Below are 13,899 nucleotides of genomic sequence, written 5' to 3' on the forward strand. Positions count from 1 at the left end.
AACCCCTCGTCTTTTATTTACTCTTTTATCACCACAATTAACCATTACGGTGTGTTGCAAACTTTATAACACCTCAATAGGCCACGCAGAGTACATGGGGAGTGGTTCTTGCTGGTGACATCAGAAACCATGCAACATTTAATAACCCGCATTCAACTTATTTGACTCGTTACAAAGTTGAAAGTCGTCCGAATTTGGGCCACTGAACAAATGCAGTCAGCCAACATTGTGTATGGACAGGCAAATGTCGATGAACTCTGATAATTTGCATGTGATAATGCATCAAACGATCAATGAAAATAGAATTTTTTTTAATACTCATGATGCATAAATCTAATAGGCTAATAGTGCAAGTGGAAGACATTATTTTAATGATTTATGCAAGTAAACGTTTATATGGTGTTACATTTAGGCGATGCAGAAAATACAAGAAAACAAACGGGACTGCTCAAGGAAAGATACAAGAGGCAGAACAAATAATAAACACTACAGAGCAAAGATTGTTAAACATGCATGCACTAAGACACGAGCGCACGTGCGGGAAAAAAAACTACTACGTGAACAGAATTGCGGCCCCGGATTGTGACAATTCATTGAATTTCTGAGATGGCGAATCGTGAAACGTAACCAATCAGGGACATTGCCGGCACGATGCCCTGGTAATCTGTGGGTTGACGTAGATGCTCATTTTAGGCTTAGGCCAATTTTGCAGATGCAGGTGCAGATTCAGTTATCACAGTAAATGCAATTTCCAGAGGGGTGTGTGTATATATATAGCCAGGAGCTGAGCCCAGGTGATTTAACTGGGCGTGATAATCACAAGCAATGTAACAAATCACACCCACGGTGATTTGACGAATCGCCACCATTGAGGCACACGATATGCTTTCTGTGAGCGTAAACATTTTAATTGACCGATCGATAAATTAATTGTTACACACGTCATAACCAACTCTCCACCACTCACTAATTTTTCCCCGTTCGGTTTTATTTGCTCCATTCGCTGAAAGTTAACAGCACATCATTTGCAAGAGTTGTACATAAACTATTCTCACAAGGACTACTGAACACACGAGTTGATTTTAACTGACAAATTGGTGCATCGTCCCGTTCATAATGAGACATAAAAAAACATATATGCCTTGTATGAGTATTTATTATTCAATTGGTGCAAACTTTTCTGGATGGGTTTCAGTCTAACTGCCAAATGCGAAATTCAATACTGCCCTCCTAAAACACATAATATGTTGATGTGACTTTCCATTAACCAGATTACATTTCCATGAAAAGTGTATTTGTTTTAAATACAGGGAAGATTTCAATTCCAAAATACGAAGCCAGCTGGGTGAAATTCTACAGCAGGGTCAAATAAGTGAAATTTTGTTTCTACAACGGAATAACAGAGTATTGCTTTCCATAGTAACAAAAAAACCCGCCACTTCCTGCATCAATGGAAAAGTGCAATATACTCAGTGAGCCATGACTCATGGTATTACCCCATCAGCCCACAACAGCCGACACTCATGGTCACAGGGCTCGGCAAAATGTGGCTCCGAAGCCTCCCCCCCCACGCGTGTCTCTTCATAAGGGCCGCTTTGGAACGTTATCGATGAAGGAGTACCGTCTAGTATTTACCGACATGCATTGCGGCTCTCGAAATATTGAGTTTTTTTTACCGAATTGGTTCGCGTATTAACTGCGACGTTTAAAAAAAAGACAAAAGTGCATGGGACAAAGTGCGACAAGAAACATCTCTGGCGAAACGAGCTTCAGTGCGCAACACGGACACACCCAAAAATAAAAGGGGAGCGTAACACAATGCGAACTACGTCACCAATGTATCTCAGGGTCAAGGCTTAAGAAAATGTGTCCAAAAAAAACGGTGAGAACCTCTTGCTCTTGATATTCGTAGGAAGAAGCCCAGATTCAACGTGGCAGCAACGGCTATTAGCGAGAAAGTGGCAGTGAAAATCAGCCAGGTTCAGTGCTAGGCATGTGTGGCAACGCATCGATTGATTAATTTTGTTAATGAGGCTGACTATACGTGTATTGAATTGCGCGCAATTACTGTTGCATTTCGATTTAAAGCTTTCGTGACTGCAGGGATTCATCTTCTTGGTTCTTTTGGTAAAGTCACGTAGAATGGAAATAATAAAATAATAAAGATAAAACATAATAAAATCATTCTCACGACTCTGTCTTGTCGACAGACCTGCTCTCCACCTGAGGACGGCTGCTTGCGTTGTGGCCGAAACGTCGTGAGAATTATTTTATTATTTCCATTCTACGTGACTTTACCGAAAGAACCAAGAAGATGAATTACTGTTGCGTTAAGTTTTCACGGTTGTGCTATATAGCGCTCCGGTGAGTTTTCATAAAGAGTCTTCCTCCCCAGAACTTCAGGAACTTCAGAAGGAACATGGAAGCGAAACGTCGAACATTATACCAAACCAACCTGCAGTACAACCACTATAATTACTATTTACTATACGAATGCAAAGTGTATGGTAATGTTACGTCTAGGCGAATGGGACGAATGAAAGATGATAAAATCGAGATGAAACAATGGATTCGCTAATCCAGTCATCACCAAGAATCGTGAAACTTAATTTACAAAAGGAGTGAACAATGCAGAACAGGTAAATCGGCAGTCGGCTTATCCACTCCGGAGGCAGTATCGATCCAGTTAGTTTACACGATGATGTTTTTGTAATCTAGACGGGGTAAAGACATTGCAAGACCCACTGAAAGCTCCAGCTACTGTGCACATCAGTATCATATCCCACGATTTCAAATAAAAAGAAATGACCCACATTGAGAGCAAATAAAAAAATCAGTAAGTCAATAAATAACACGAATTTAAATACCAGCATGCATTCAGATTTCTTTGTCAATTGAATAACAGCGATAAAAAAAGCCATGACGTGAATAACGACGATGATGAAGTTCTACAAACATGCTGAAAAGACGCGACACGCAATGTCACAAATTGTGCAGTGCTGCCGATTTCAGCCGTTTTGCCACGGATTTTCCAAACAATTTTTTTGCACTGCATTTGTTATATCACAAACTGCTCGCAACAGGGGCACGTGCCCTTAATTGGCTCCACCCAGTTGATTTATAAACAGAGGAAATGATTGCTTGTTGGATGCTGCTGCATGCTCTGGGGCGGCTTCATCTAGGAGCCCAATAATCTGTTACTGCTGGAGGCTAAATTAACTATTTCTATTTTATTTTACCAGTTAAGGACCACTGAGCTATATAGCTTGTTTTAGAAGCGACATGGTAACAATTGATAACTCAACGAAGAAGCTTATCATGTGGAAATGTATAGCAGCCAAATACTCGAAACGTATGTTTCTAAATGTCGAGGGAAAAACGGAGGACCTGGATAAAAATCCATGCGACCAAGGGGAGAACACGCAAACTCCAAATATACAGGCGTTAGGATTGGGATCAAACGCATGACCTCTTGCATACCAGGCGAGGTAGTTAACAGACTTAGAAATGAAGGTCACACAAATGGTGGCTGACGAGTGATCTATTACGAGCTGTGGCCAACACTGGTTCAGTCCCTGCTCCTGTCTGGTAAGTTCTGGTGGGAATTCACCAAAGTGTCACATCTGGTATAAATATAACATTACAGAACCTCCAAATACTGTACAGAATAATGTAGTAATACTGTATAGCTCAATGTATAACCAGGTAAGAGCCCACAGAGACCTGTGTGCCTGTGTTATCGGCATTTTATTTATTTGACTGGTATATAATTAATGTAGTACAAAAAAATGCACATGCTTCTACGTAGCTGCATTTACTCGTGCGCCCCTTGGCAATTGGACCGCGACTCTCAAAGGTACCCTCACTTGGGGTTAAACACGCGGCATTGATTAATTGACGCCGAAGATTTTTAACGATCTCCCAACAGATTCCGGCAAGCCCTTTGGTGCACGAGCGGGGCAAGTGGCAACATTGCAGTGCTTAGGGGCCCTCTCCACACCGTCAAACAAGGCTGTGGAGTAGCACGGCTGAGAAATTGGTGGGAGCGGTGCTTGCGGTTTTTTGGTGGCTTTGTGGCGGCGGTGGTGGTGGGTTTGAGATCGATCAGTAGAGTGGGGGAATTGGGAGGGTGTGGAGTTTTTTTTTTTGGGGGGGGGGGGGGGTGTTGTGGAGGGCAGCGGTGGTGGCTACTTTTGTTTGTTGCCTCTGGGAGCCTCACGATATTCCGGCTGCATACCCAAACATCGAGACGCGCCCCCGACTGGCCCGGACGGCTTTGCAATCACGTCAGGCACGCTGTGCGGTGCGGTGTGCGGTGGGGAATCCACGTCGCTCTATTTTGGTGACGTTGGCAGGGCTCACCTTGGAACAGGGAGCGTCCCTGCTACAAGACGAGATGGTTAGAGGGCATAGAGGAGGAAAGGGATTTTCGCCGAACCCCATGTGCTCGTCTCTCCGTTGCTGTTAGCAGACACCAACAACACAAAATACAGGCCCCCTTTTCTAACCCTTACTCACCATGACTGATGCAAATAATGAGTGTTCAATAACGCTACGTGTGGCCAGTGCTAAAGCGAGCATGTACTCCTGTTGTGGTTAATATGTTTCTGTTGGTAGGGCCGTAACATCACGCCATGTATCCAGTTATCTGGTAGAGAATATGATAGTTTCGATTCTGTGCATATACTGGCCTCGGACTAATCGTGCTGTCATTTATACGATTAAAAAACCACTACAGATATGACATAAAACACAACCGTAACGATACCAACCGCACTTGAATCCATTTACACAACTGAAATACAAGAGACGGAAGTGAAGATACCACAGTTCATGTAAAAGTTGCACGTGTGGAAAACAATTCGCGAGGAAATGCAACCATAGCGATGGACAAACCACACGAGGCCAAATGCAGATTTAGAAAGTTTTAAGTTTCCTGAATTCTCCCGCGCAAACCCCCCCCCCCACACATCTCGTTATTACGTTCTTGCTGTCATTTAGCGCGGTGACTTCCATCAGTTGAGAACCAATGTGGAGACAAAGGACATCGCCAAGTGATGGGCAATTGTGCAGTTTAGACTCAAGCAGAGCTTAGAGATCTACAAACTCAGCCACTGAGGTTGTCAATTGAAGTAAAAATAACCAGGTCACGGTGAACAATAGCACATATTTGACATTCTGCCAGCGATCAATGACATGAGTGTGCACGCACACCCATTGCTGTTGTCGCTTTACTGCTGAATGTGGGTGTGCAGGTTGGGGAAGGAGCTACACAACACTCACATAACTGGCATAACATACTCACACAATAGGTGTCAAACATTACATTTTAGTTGAAGTAGAACTGTGTGGGAAAATTACCAGGGCTCTAGGCGTATTTTAAAACACGGAAAGAGCAATGGGTATTTTTACCTGCCCGGTTGGCTATGTACGGCGCGAAAGAAGGTCAACATACATACACTTAAGTCAGTTTAACACGTAGTTCTTTCGCGAGCAATATCATCCATAAGAGGTTTTCTGGGTTAGATTGCGTAAATATATAAGTGTGTCGTTAAAAACCGCATAATGCGCATGCATAATGCACGCTGACTCTGTAATCCCCCCCACCACGTGGCGCAAGAGCACAGAAGCGTGGTCACCACATCCACAAATCTGGCTGTCGCCTGATGATGCTCGTTGTAATTACTGGCGAAACGTCGGACTCGGATTGTAAATGTCGTAGCTTGGCTCTCCAACACACCGGTGTGCTGTACTAGTGACGAATTGGCACGTTCTGTTTACGTGACAACCCTGACTAGTTGGCTGTGTCGGGTGTAGGCGGGTTTAACGACACATTTATATATTTACGCGATCCAACCCAAACAAAAACCTCTATTATGGATACATTTAAGTATCCTCGCTTCTCACCTGAAGACTATCGGCCAAATATAAATATTCGTTCCTATAGATCCCATTCGCCGATATTCCCAGTAGCCGAGCGTGGGCTGGTTGTGTTAATCTGATGCTCAAGAGCACTCAGCACCGAGGCAGACGACACACACACAGATTACTGGGAAACTCCTAAAACTCCAACAGGAAACTGTTGGAGTTTGGACACTGAAAACCCACCGCCGGCAAGAGCTGGACATTGTGTTCCACCGGAATATCGCTCAAGTTTGAAAATAATAATACAAAGCATGCGGTCTCTCCGACAGAAACTGTTGCTGAAGCCCAATATGTGACACATGGGTGTCACAAACCGACCACAATAAGACAATCACCTGCACAGAGGTATTTTTTTACACGGCAGGATCATAAGAAAGTGACGGCTTGGGGCAGCTTTAAAACTATTTAAACTATAAACTATTGATTATTTTACCAGGTAAGGTCCACTGAGCTACATAGCTCTTTTTCAGAAGCGACTTGGTGGCCACAAATGATATCCCAACGAAGTGGATGACCATGTGGACATTTCTAGCAGCCAAATACTCTAAACGCATGTTCATTCTAAACGTGGAGGGAAAAAACCGGAGGCTCTGGAGAAAAGTCGACGGGACCGAGCGGAGAGAGAGAGACCCCGCAAACTCCAAATATACAGCAGGCATCAGGTTCTGGAGCAAACCCACCACCACCTTCTGTAGACCAGGCGAGGGAGTTAATGTCTCACCACCGTGGTGCCCATTCATTCAGCAGTGGATTGAGCACGGTTGAGGGTGATGACATAGATACACCACTTAAGCAGCTGTCCATGTGTAACCAGTGTTTAAGCTACTGTGTGCAATAGGTGTGAATGAAAAAAAACACCGACAGTACCCAGATTTCAACACGGTTGGACATATTGAGAGTGTTTCTCAATTGGTGTAAGGGACAGGCAATTTAAAAACGAGAGCTGGCGCTCTCAGTGAAGTAATCAATATTAATGATACTCAGCATCACAATCTTATCGATCATATTCATCACGTTCATTAGCTTCATAACATCAGGATCAACACTCAAATCATTCGTGATCGTCATCATCGCAGTCATCGACACCATCACCACATTCATAATAATCACTCATCATCATCACATTTAATTGATCATCTCAAACGCCATCACATTCATCATCCCACGATCACTACTCATTCAGATTCGTCATAATCAATGCCCTGATCATAATATTCACCATCACCACTATGGCCGTGTTGATGGTGAAGATGATGATACATGCACGTGTTTGTAATGGTGTTGATGATGGTTGTGATATTACTTTCATCATGATTTAGACGCAATGGTTATAACGATGAACATAACAGTGACATGAGTGATTATAGATGATTAAGGTGATGATATTGATGACCACGATTGTGACAGTGTTAGCTAATGACTGATTATGATTTTCGGATTGTATCGATGAATGACCGTGGTAATGCCTGTAACATCAATGATTGCTACGATATTTATGATGATATAACGACTATGAAGAAGCGTGTAGCGATGATTCACGCGTAAGGTGGTGGTGATGACTACGATGAGTGAAGATGATGATTTTTGTCAGTGAAGAATAATTGCGATGCACATTTGACGGCGACTGACGGAATTTAACGATGGCAATGCTGCTCACCGCTGCGATCACAGCGTTGCCCCCCTACCACACCTGGTCGATGGGCATGTTGAGTTTGTTGCTCAAAGGCAGCAACACGGTGGAGCCCGTTGTGGGCAGAGGCGCGTCCATAGCGTGGCTGGCTCCCGTCCACTCCTCGTCTTCCCACCTCCTCCTTAATCTTTGTCCCTCTCCTCCTCCTCCCTTCTCGTCGTCGTGAGCTGCAGCGGTGCTCGGGAGAGAGTGTGGCGTGTGGTGCTGCGGGAGGAGGAGGAGGGAGGAGGAGGAGGGGGGGGCGTGTGAGCTTCCCAACACGCAAACACCGCCAGCACCCCCAGCCACGACACGCTTGCCCGCCCTTCCTGCTGCCCGCGTGCGTGGGGAGGGCGGGGCGATGGAGCGATGTCTGTGACGCGGCGACGCAGTTCCGCCTGCAGGGGGCAGCAACGGAAGGGGGCATCTACAATGGTTGGGCACGTCGAGAGAGAGAGGGCCGGGTGAGTGGTCGCTCAAGAGAGTGTGGTGGGGGGGTCCGGTGCCATCGGTGGGTTCGCGGCAGAGGTGTGGACTCGAGTCATGTGACTTGGACTCGAGTCAGACTCGAGTCATGAATTTGATGACTTGCGACTCGACTTGGACTTGCATAACAATGACTTTGTCCCACCTATGAGATGTGGACTCGAGTCATGTGACTTGGACTCGAGTCAGACTCGAGTCATGAATTTGATGACTTGCGACTCGACTTGGACTTGCATAACAATGACTTTGTCCCACCTCTGGTTCGCGGTGGCTGTGATGCAAATAAATGATGACAATGTTTATGGCTTTTTGTTTCGGGCATTAATTAATTTTGTGCTGGTGATATTTAATGTCAAAATTGAGTTCGGGAAAACACCCTGGTTAAACTACCCGAACCCTAAGATCTAACAAGGCCGTAATTATAATATTCAAATATGCTCAAAATGCCCCCCCCCCCCAATATATAGCTATAATTTTTTTTAGCTATGCTATGTAAATTAAAATAACAATTTGCTAAACCTTGGCCACAATATCTGGACTTGTCTTCATATAAATCAATGCATAGATTTATATGATTGTGGTTATGGTTGTACTTTATTAATCCCTAATCTCTGCCATTACATTAAATGAAAAAATAAATGGTAAAAAAGTTAAAATAGAGCAATGTAATACAATACACTCTTAGACATTATTGTAAAAAAATTATAAAAAGTCCATCCCATGTGTTAGTGAATTTTTAAATATTTTAGGCAGGAAATTCGTTTAAAAATTTTGCTTTTTTTTTGGGCTGGGACCCCCAGACACCCTGAAAGATTTGGTCCCCCCCAATGTTGACTCCGTGGCTACGGCCTTGGATCTAAATACCCCCCCCCCCCCCAAAAAAAAAAAATCAACACCGAATAGCTACGTTTAAAAAGAAATGTTTTTAGATATGAAATCAATGCAGGTGCTGGGTGCATTGCGACAGCACAATATCGTGAGAGGTGGTGGTAGCTTGGGGCGGGCGGGGGGGGGATTTCATCTAGCAGTGGATTGTCCATGGCTGTTGCTGATGATGGGTGGAGTCATTAGCCATGTTCAAACGAGTGTTGGGCGGCGCTCATCTCTCCCCGATGCTGAGTAAGCAGCGGACATTTCATATTCCCATAGTGGGAGTCCATCTACTCATAGGACAACCACTCTGTGAACCTCCAACAAAGTGGGACCTGTTATCGACTCTGGTGGGTGATAAGCTGAATCAACCCCAGAGCAAGATTTGAACTCGCAACACTTCAATTTGAAGCTACTGCACTCTATCTATAGCATTACACAGATGAATACAGGATTAAGCATCGTATCCCATTGCAAATTACGAGATTCGAAGATGTTGTAAGTATACATGCTATTTGTAATGTGCGTGCTGGAAATCGTTTCAACGAAAACCAAAAAACTCTCAAAACATTGGCCAACATGCTTTGATTCAACAGCCAAAATTTACAGTGTATTTAGGAAAATAGCAGTACTGTACCAATGTTTTGGACAATTTCTCTTTTGAAGAAATGCCAACATGTTTGGCTTTTGTCCTTTGGAAGGGCAACTGAATATTGCCATTCGCCAAAAAACGTTAGCGCCATGTGATATATATGCTTGGCAGTTTGCTTACAAACAATGTCTTCGACAAGTTGTTGTATACACAGTGTACATCAGCCAGAATAGCTCAAATAATGCAACTTTAAGCGATAATCGCTTGTCGGAAATTTTATTGCCAGCATGTTCACCATAACCTTCCTTCTGATATTTTTTTTTATCTCTAGTTAGTGCAGGGGTCTGCAACCTTTAAGACATAAAGAGCCACTTGGACCCGTTTCCGAAGGAAAAAATAAACTGGGAGCCGCAAAACCATTGCAACATTTAAAACAAATATAACACTGCATATATTGTTTCTTACCTTATTGCTATATACAGGATCGTGCAGTCAGCTGTCAATCTGAATAAAAAAATGACTTTTTCACTTAACAATGTAAAATATATTTTTGCAAATTAATAGCTAAATTACCTGGTTAATGGGATTTTTGCTCCTGAACCTCAGTGCACAGTGTCTGCACATCAGGGCTGTAAGACGTCACCTTCATTTTCACACAGGCTTGCAAGCTGTCATCTGTGAGGCGTGATCGATGTTTGTTTTTAATGTAGTTCATGTTGGAGAAGACCTGCTCACATACATATGTGGAGCCGAAGATCGACAGGACTCCAAATGCATACTTTTTCATATTTATATAAGTGTTGGGGATGGCATTCCATGTTTCGAATACAAGTTTGTCCTGTTTGGGAAGGTTTTCAATATCACTCCATTTATGATTCTGAGCCAGAATGGCCTTCTGACGGGCAACATCCTCAAGAGTAGCGGTCAAGCATTTGAACTTGGACACCCATATATCTTTGTCGGCTATATCGGCCAGTTCCATCTCAAGATCAGGTTGACTTACACCTGCAAATGCAGTCATATTCAATAGGGATGGATCGATCGCCAGGGGAGTGACAGGGAAGGATAATGTCGTTTTTTCCTCTCTGAACTCACAGAATCGTTTCCCAAACGAACTTTGCATTGTGGTGATTGCAGACTTGAAATATTCCAAATTTATCGTATCATGACTTTGTTTGAACTCTCTCAAAGAGGGAAAGTGAGACAGTGTACCTCTCTGTAAATCTTTGACAAACACTGTCAACTTGCGCTCGAATGCCAAAACCTCCTCCAGCATGTGCAGGGATGTGCCTCCTTTCCCCTGAAGGGTTGTATTTAGCGTGTTTAGATGTGCTGTCATGTCTACCATAAAATGTAATTTTTCCAGCCACTCTGGCTGTTCCAGCTCAGCAGAGGTGAGCTCTTTGCTGCCCAGGAAGGTTTTTACTTCTTCCAAACATGTGACAAAGCAACGGCAACGTTATTGCCTGTCACCGGGCGGGCAGTGTGGAGCGGAGCGGCGACCTGTCAGCAGCGGCAACGCCAGAGCAGGTGTCACAGTGCGCCTCCTCCCCTCGCTAGCATCCGCCCCGGAGCCGCGGTCAAGGTTCAAAAGAGCCGCATGCGGCTCCGGAGCCGCAGGTTGCCGACCCCTGAGTTAGTGTATCCAACAAAATAAATTTTAGACGTTGTTTACGTTGTATCACAAAAAAAGCTGTTAAAATGTCAGAGTCGAGTTTCTTATTGCGTTAATCTCGCAAACCAACTACAATATTTTGTTTGATTAGCAACTTTATGATACAGTAGAAATATATTTCCCAAAAACTATACATATTTAAAGCCTCCGAAAGGCCAAACTATGGAGTCTGGAAATTTCAAGAAAGTTTTATCTTCAGTATAAAAAAAATCAGCAGAAAATTCACCTCCTTCACAAATCTGTCCCTCCGCATGAAAACATAATTTGACACATCACATCAGCCATACAATAATTCTGGGAGTGCATAATTCAGAAGCAGTGGTTCAACACATGCAAATTATGGACCGGTTTTGACACTCCATGTTTCATCAGCAGTCAGGGTTGCTTGAACCAATGCTGTGAACTGCCATATGTTTAACGCTTAATATAGTACGGAGAGGTATTGTAAGCTCTCTTTGTTTGGTCTGTATGTTTACACGCCTCTGAATCAGTTGACAAAACAAACATACATCATTCAAATACAACACGAAAAAGGAGGGCAAGACGGCCCTCTTCGAAGGAAAGCAATCTCTAACGTGTACTTCTGTGTTGTGCCTTAGACTCAGGTCGAAGGCTAATGATTTAACCGAAACCGCGCTAATCAAGTGGCAACAGGTCTAAGGGAATGTACACGTATCAAGGAATCTAGGAGCACTGGTTTGAGATCACATTCACCATTGTTAACGTGACCTAAGACCAGGTTTGAAAGTTAAAGACCCCTAAAGGTCATTTTCAGGACATTTGCTAGTGTGGTGAATTATAAATATGACACTTCCCCTGTACAATTTACCACCTGAATTGTTCACTGTTTGTAACCTTGGTATCATCACAAGCCATAACCCATCTACTGTTAAAGGCCTTTCCAAGCCTTCGCCACCTCTCATGGTCTTGCAATGCAAGATAAATACAAAGAGCACCTGTACACAAACCAATGTCACTGTTAGATTTTCACGATGCAAGTACTCACAGACATGTTTTCTGCATTGGTCACTTTTTAGTTGGCCATTGCTATCATCCGTTCTCGTGACATGTCCTGCTCAATTCAACTTAATATTCTTAACAATAAATATCGTCTATAACTTGCGCAAGTTATTTAATACTGAATTAGCGTTCCTCTTTCTGTCTCTAGATATAATTCCAAACAAACACCTTGGTATTAATTACGCTGCCTGTCCAGGCCTTCCTTTTAAACAAGATTATTCCTCTTGGGATCCCACTTGGTTAAATAAAGGACGTTGAAGGGGAGGGCATGAACGTCTCCAAACCTGTTTAACACGTCGGCTTTCGCGACCAATATCATCCCTAATAGAGGTTTTTTTGGGTTAGATCTCCAAACCTAATGGCAATTTGGATTTGTGTGGAAAGAGTGTGCTGTCCATCCAGTGTATTTGCATAGGTACTCTTTGTTTTTTTTGGTCAAGTCAAGTAGGTTAAAAGAAAACAAATACATTAAATAACGACGTTTCGGAGGCAACACAAGCTTCCGTGTGTTGCCTCCGAAACATCGTGATTTAATTTATTTGTTTTCTTTTAACCTACGCGACTTTACCGAAAAAACCAAAGAGTATGGATCCTTGCAGTCACGAAAAATTCAAATCTATTTGCATAGGGTTTATACCGAAGCAACTTGTAGACTCAAAAGTTTAAGAGCCCATTGCTGTATGAGCAGGAATTTAAGTGACTAAAGCCAAATATTTGCTGTTTAATTATTAAGCTGCAACAATATTGCCAAAGAGACAATGAGGTAAATTGTAGACAAAGGCATCTACTGTGAGAGTGATGATTAAGATCCATTGATTCATTAATAGATTCTTAAGGCTCATGACGTATGCGTCGAAAAAGTGTAAAACAATTGATGTTTGTTTATTAAAACGCATATATGCAAATGTATGTTGAACTTCTTTCGCACCGTAGGTAGCCAACCGTGCTAATCGGTAATATTGACCATTACTAATCGTCAGACCTTGCAAGCTAAGCTCGCTTGAGCCTGGTTAATACTTGGATGGGTGACCACGTGGCTTCCCAGGTATTGGACTGTCAGGTGGCAGTAATGAGTGTTGCCCTCTTGTATCCGTGGTGGGGCTTTCCCCGGGTTCTCCAGGCCCCCACCGCATACCACTCATGCATAGAATTGGCTAAATATCCTGAAGACGGAAGCTTGTGTTGCCTCCGAAACGTCGTGATTTTTAATTTTAATTTTATTTTTTATTAATTTTAATTTAAATTTTTTACCTACGTGACTTTACCGAAAAAACCTAAGAATATGAATCCTTGCAGTCACGAAAGTTTCAAATCTAGAATTAAATATCCTGAATCGAAGACACTCATGAAATAGCCTCGGGGCTTTGTGAGGCCTTTATGAATATGCTATTGTTCACTTGAGGCTAATGGAGTGCACGAAGCTGAGACAGAAACAAACAAGTCGTACATTTAGTTTATTCCTGAATCAAACGGTGTATTAAAAAAGTTGCAACAATTCAATGAATATATAATGTTTAATCATTACATCCTACTTACCTTTACTGTATGTATCTGGGAGGTAATACAGGTAATTATGTAAAACTTAAAATTGTGAGGATTTCCCCCCCATAAGTATTTGTCAGGGAATAAAAGTATTTAAGAGAAATAAAACGAACAACCCTA

General features: G+C 42.9%; 1 protein-coding gene across 1 annotated transcript in view; it reads right to left on the reverse strand.

The window, feature by feature from the left end:
* LOC144935823 (membrane-bound glycerophospholipid O-acyltransferase 1-like) overlaps positions 1–7,899 on the reverse strand; it is a 51,456-nt gene extending 43,557 nt beyond the window's left edge. The window contains exon 1 of the mRNA XM_078862611.1: positions 7,616–7,899. Coding sequence (XP_078718737.1) covers positions 7,616–7,693 — 78 coding nt within the window. The 5' untranslated portion in view covers positions 7,694–7,899. The remainder of the gene's footprint in view (positions 1–7,615) is intronic.
* Between the last annotated feature and the right edge of the window lie 6,000 nt (positions 7,900–13,899).

This window comes from Lampetra fluviatilis, chromosome 14 (genome assembly GCF_964198595.1).
Source record: "Lampetra fluviatilis chromosome 14, kcLamFluv1.1, whole genome shotgun sequence".
Lineage (NCBI taxonomy): Eukaryota > Metazoa > Chordata > Hyperoartia > Petromyzontiformes > Petromyzontidae > Lampetra > Lampetra fluviatilis.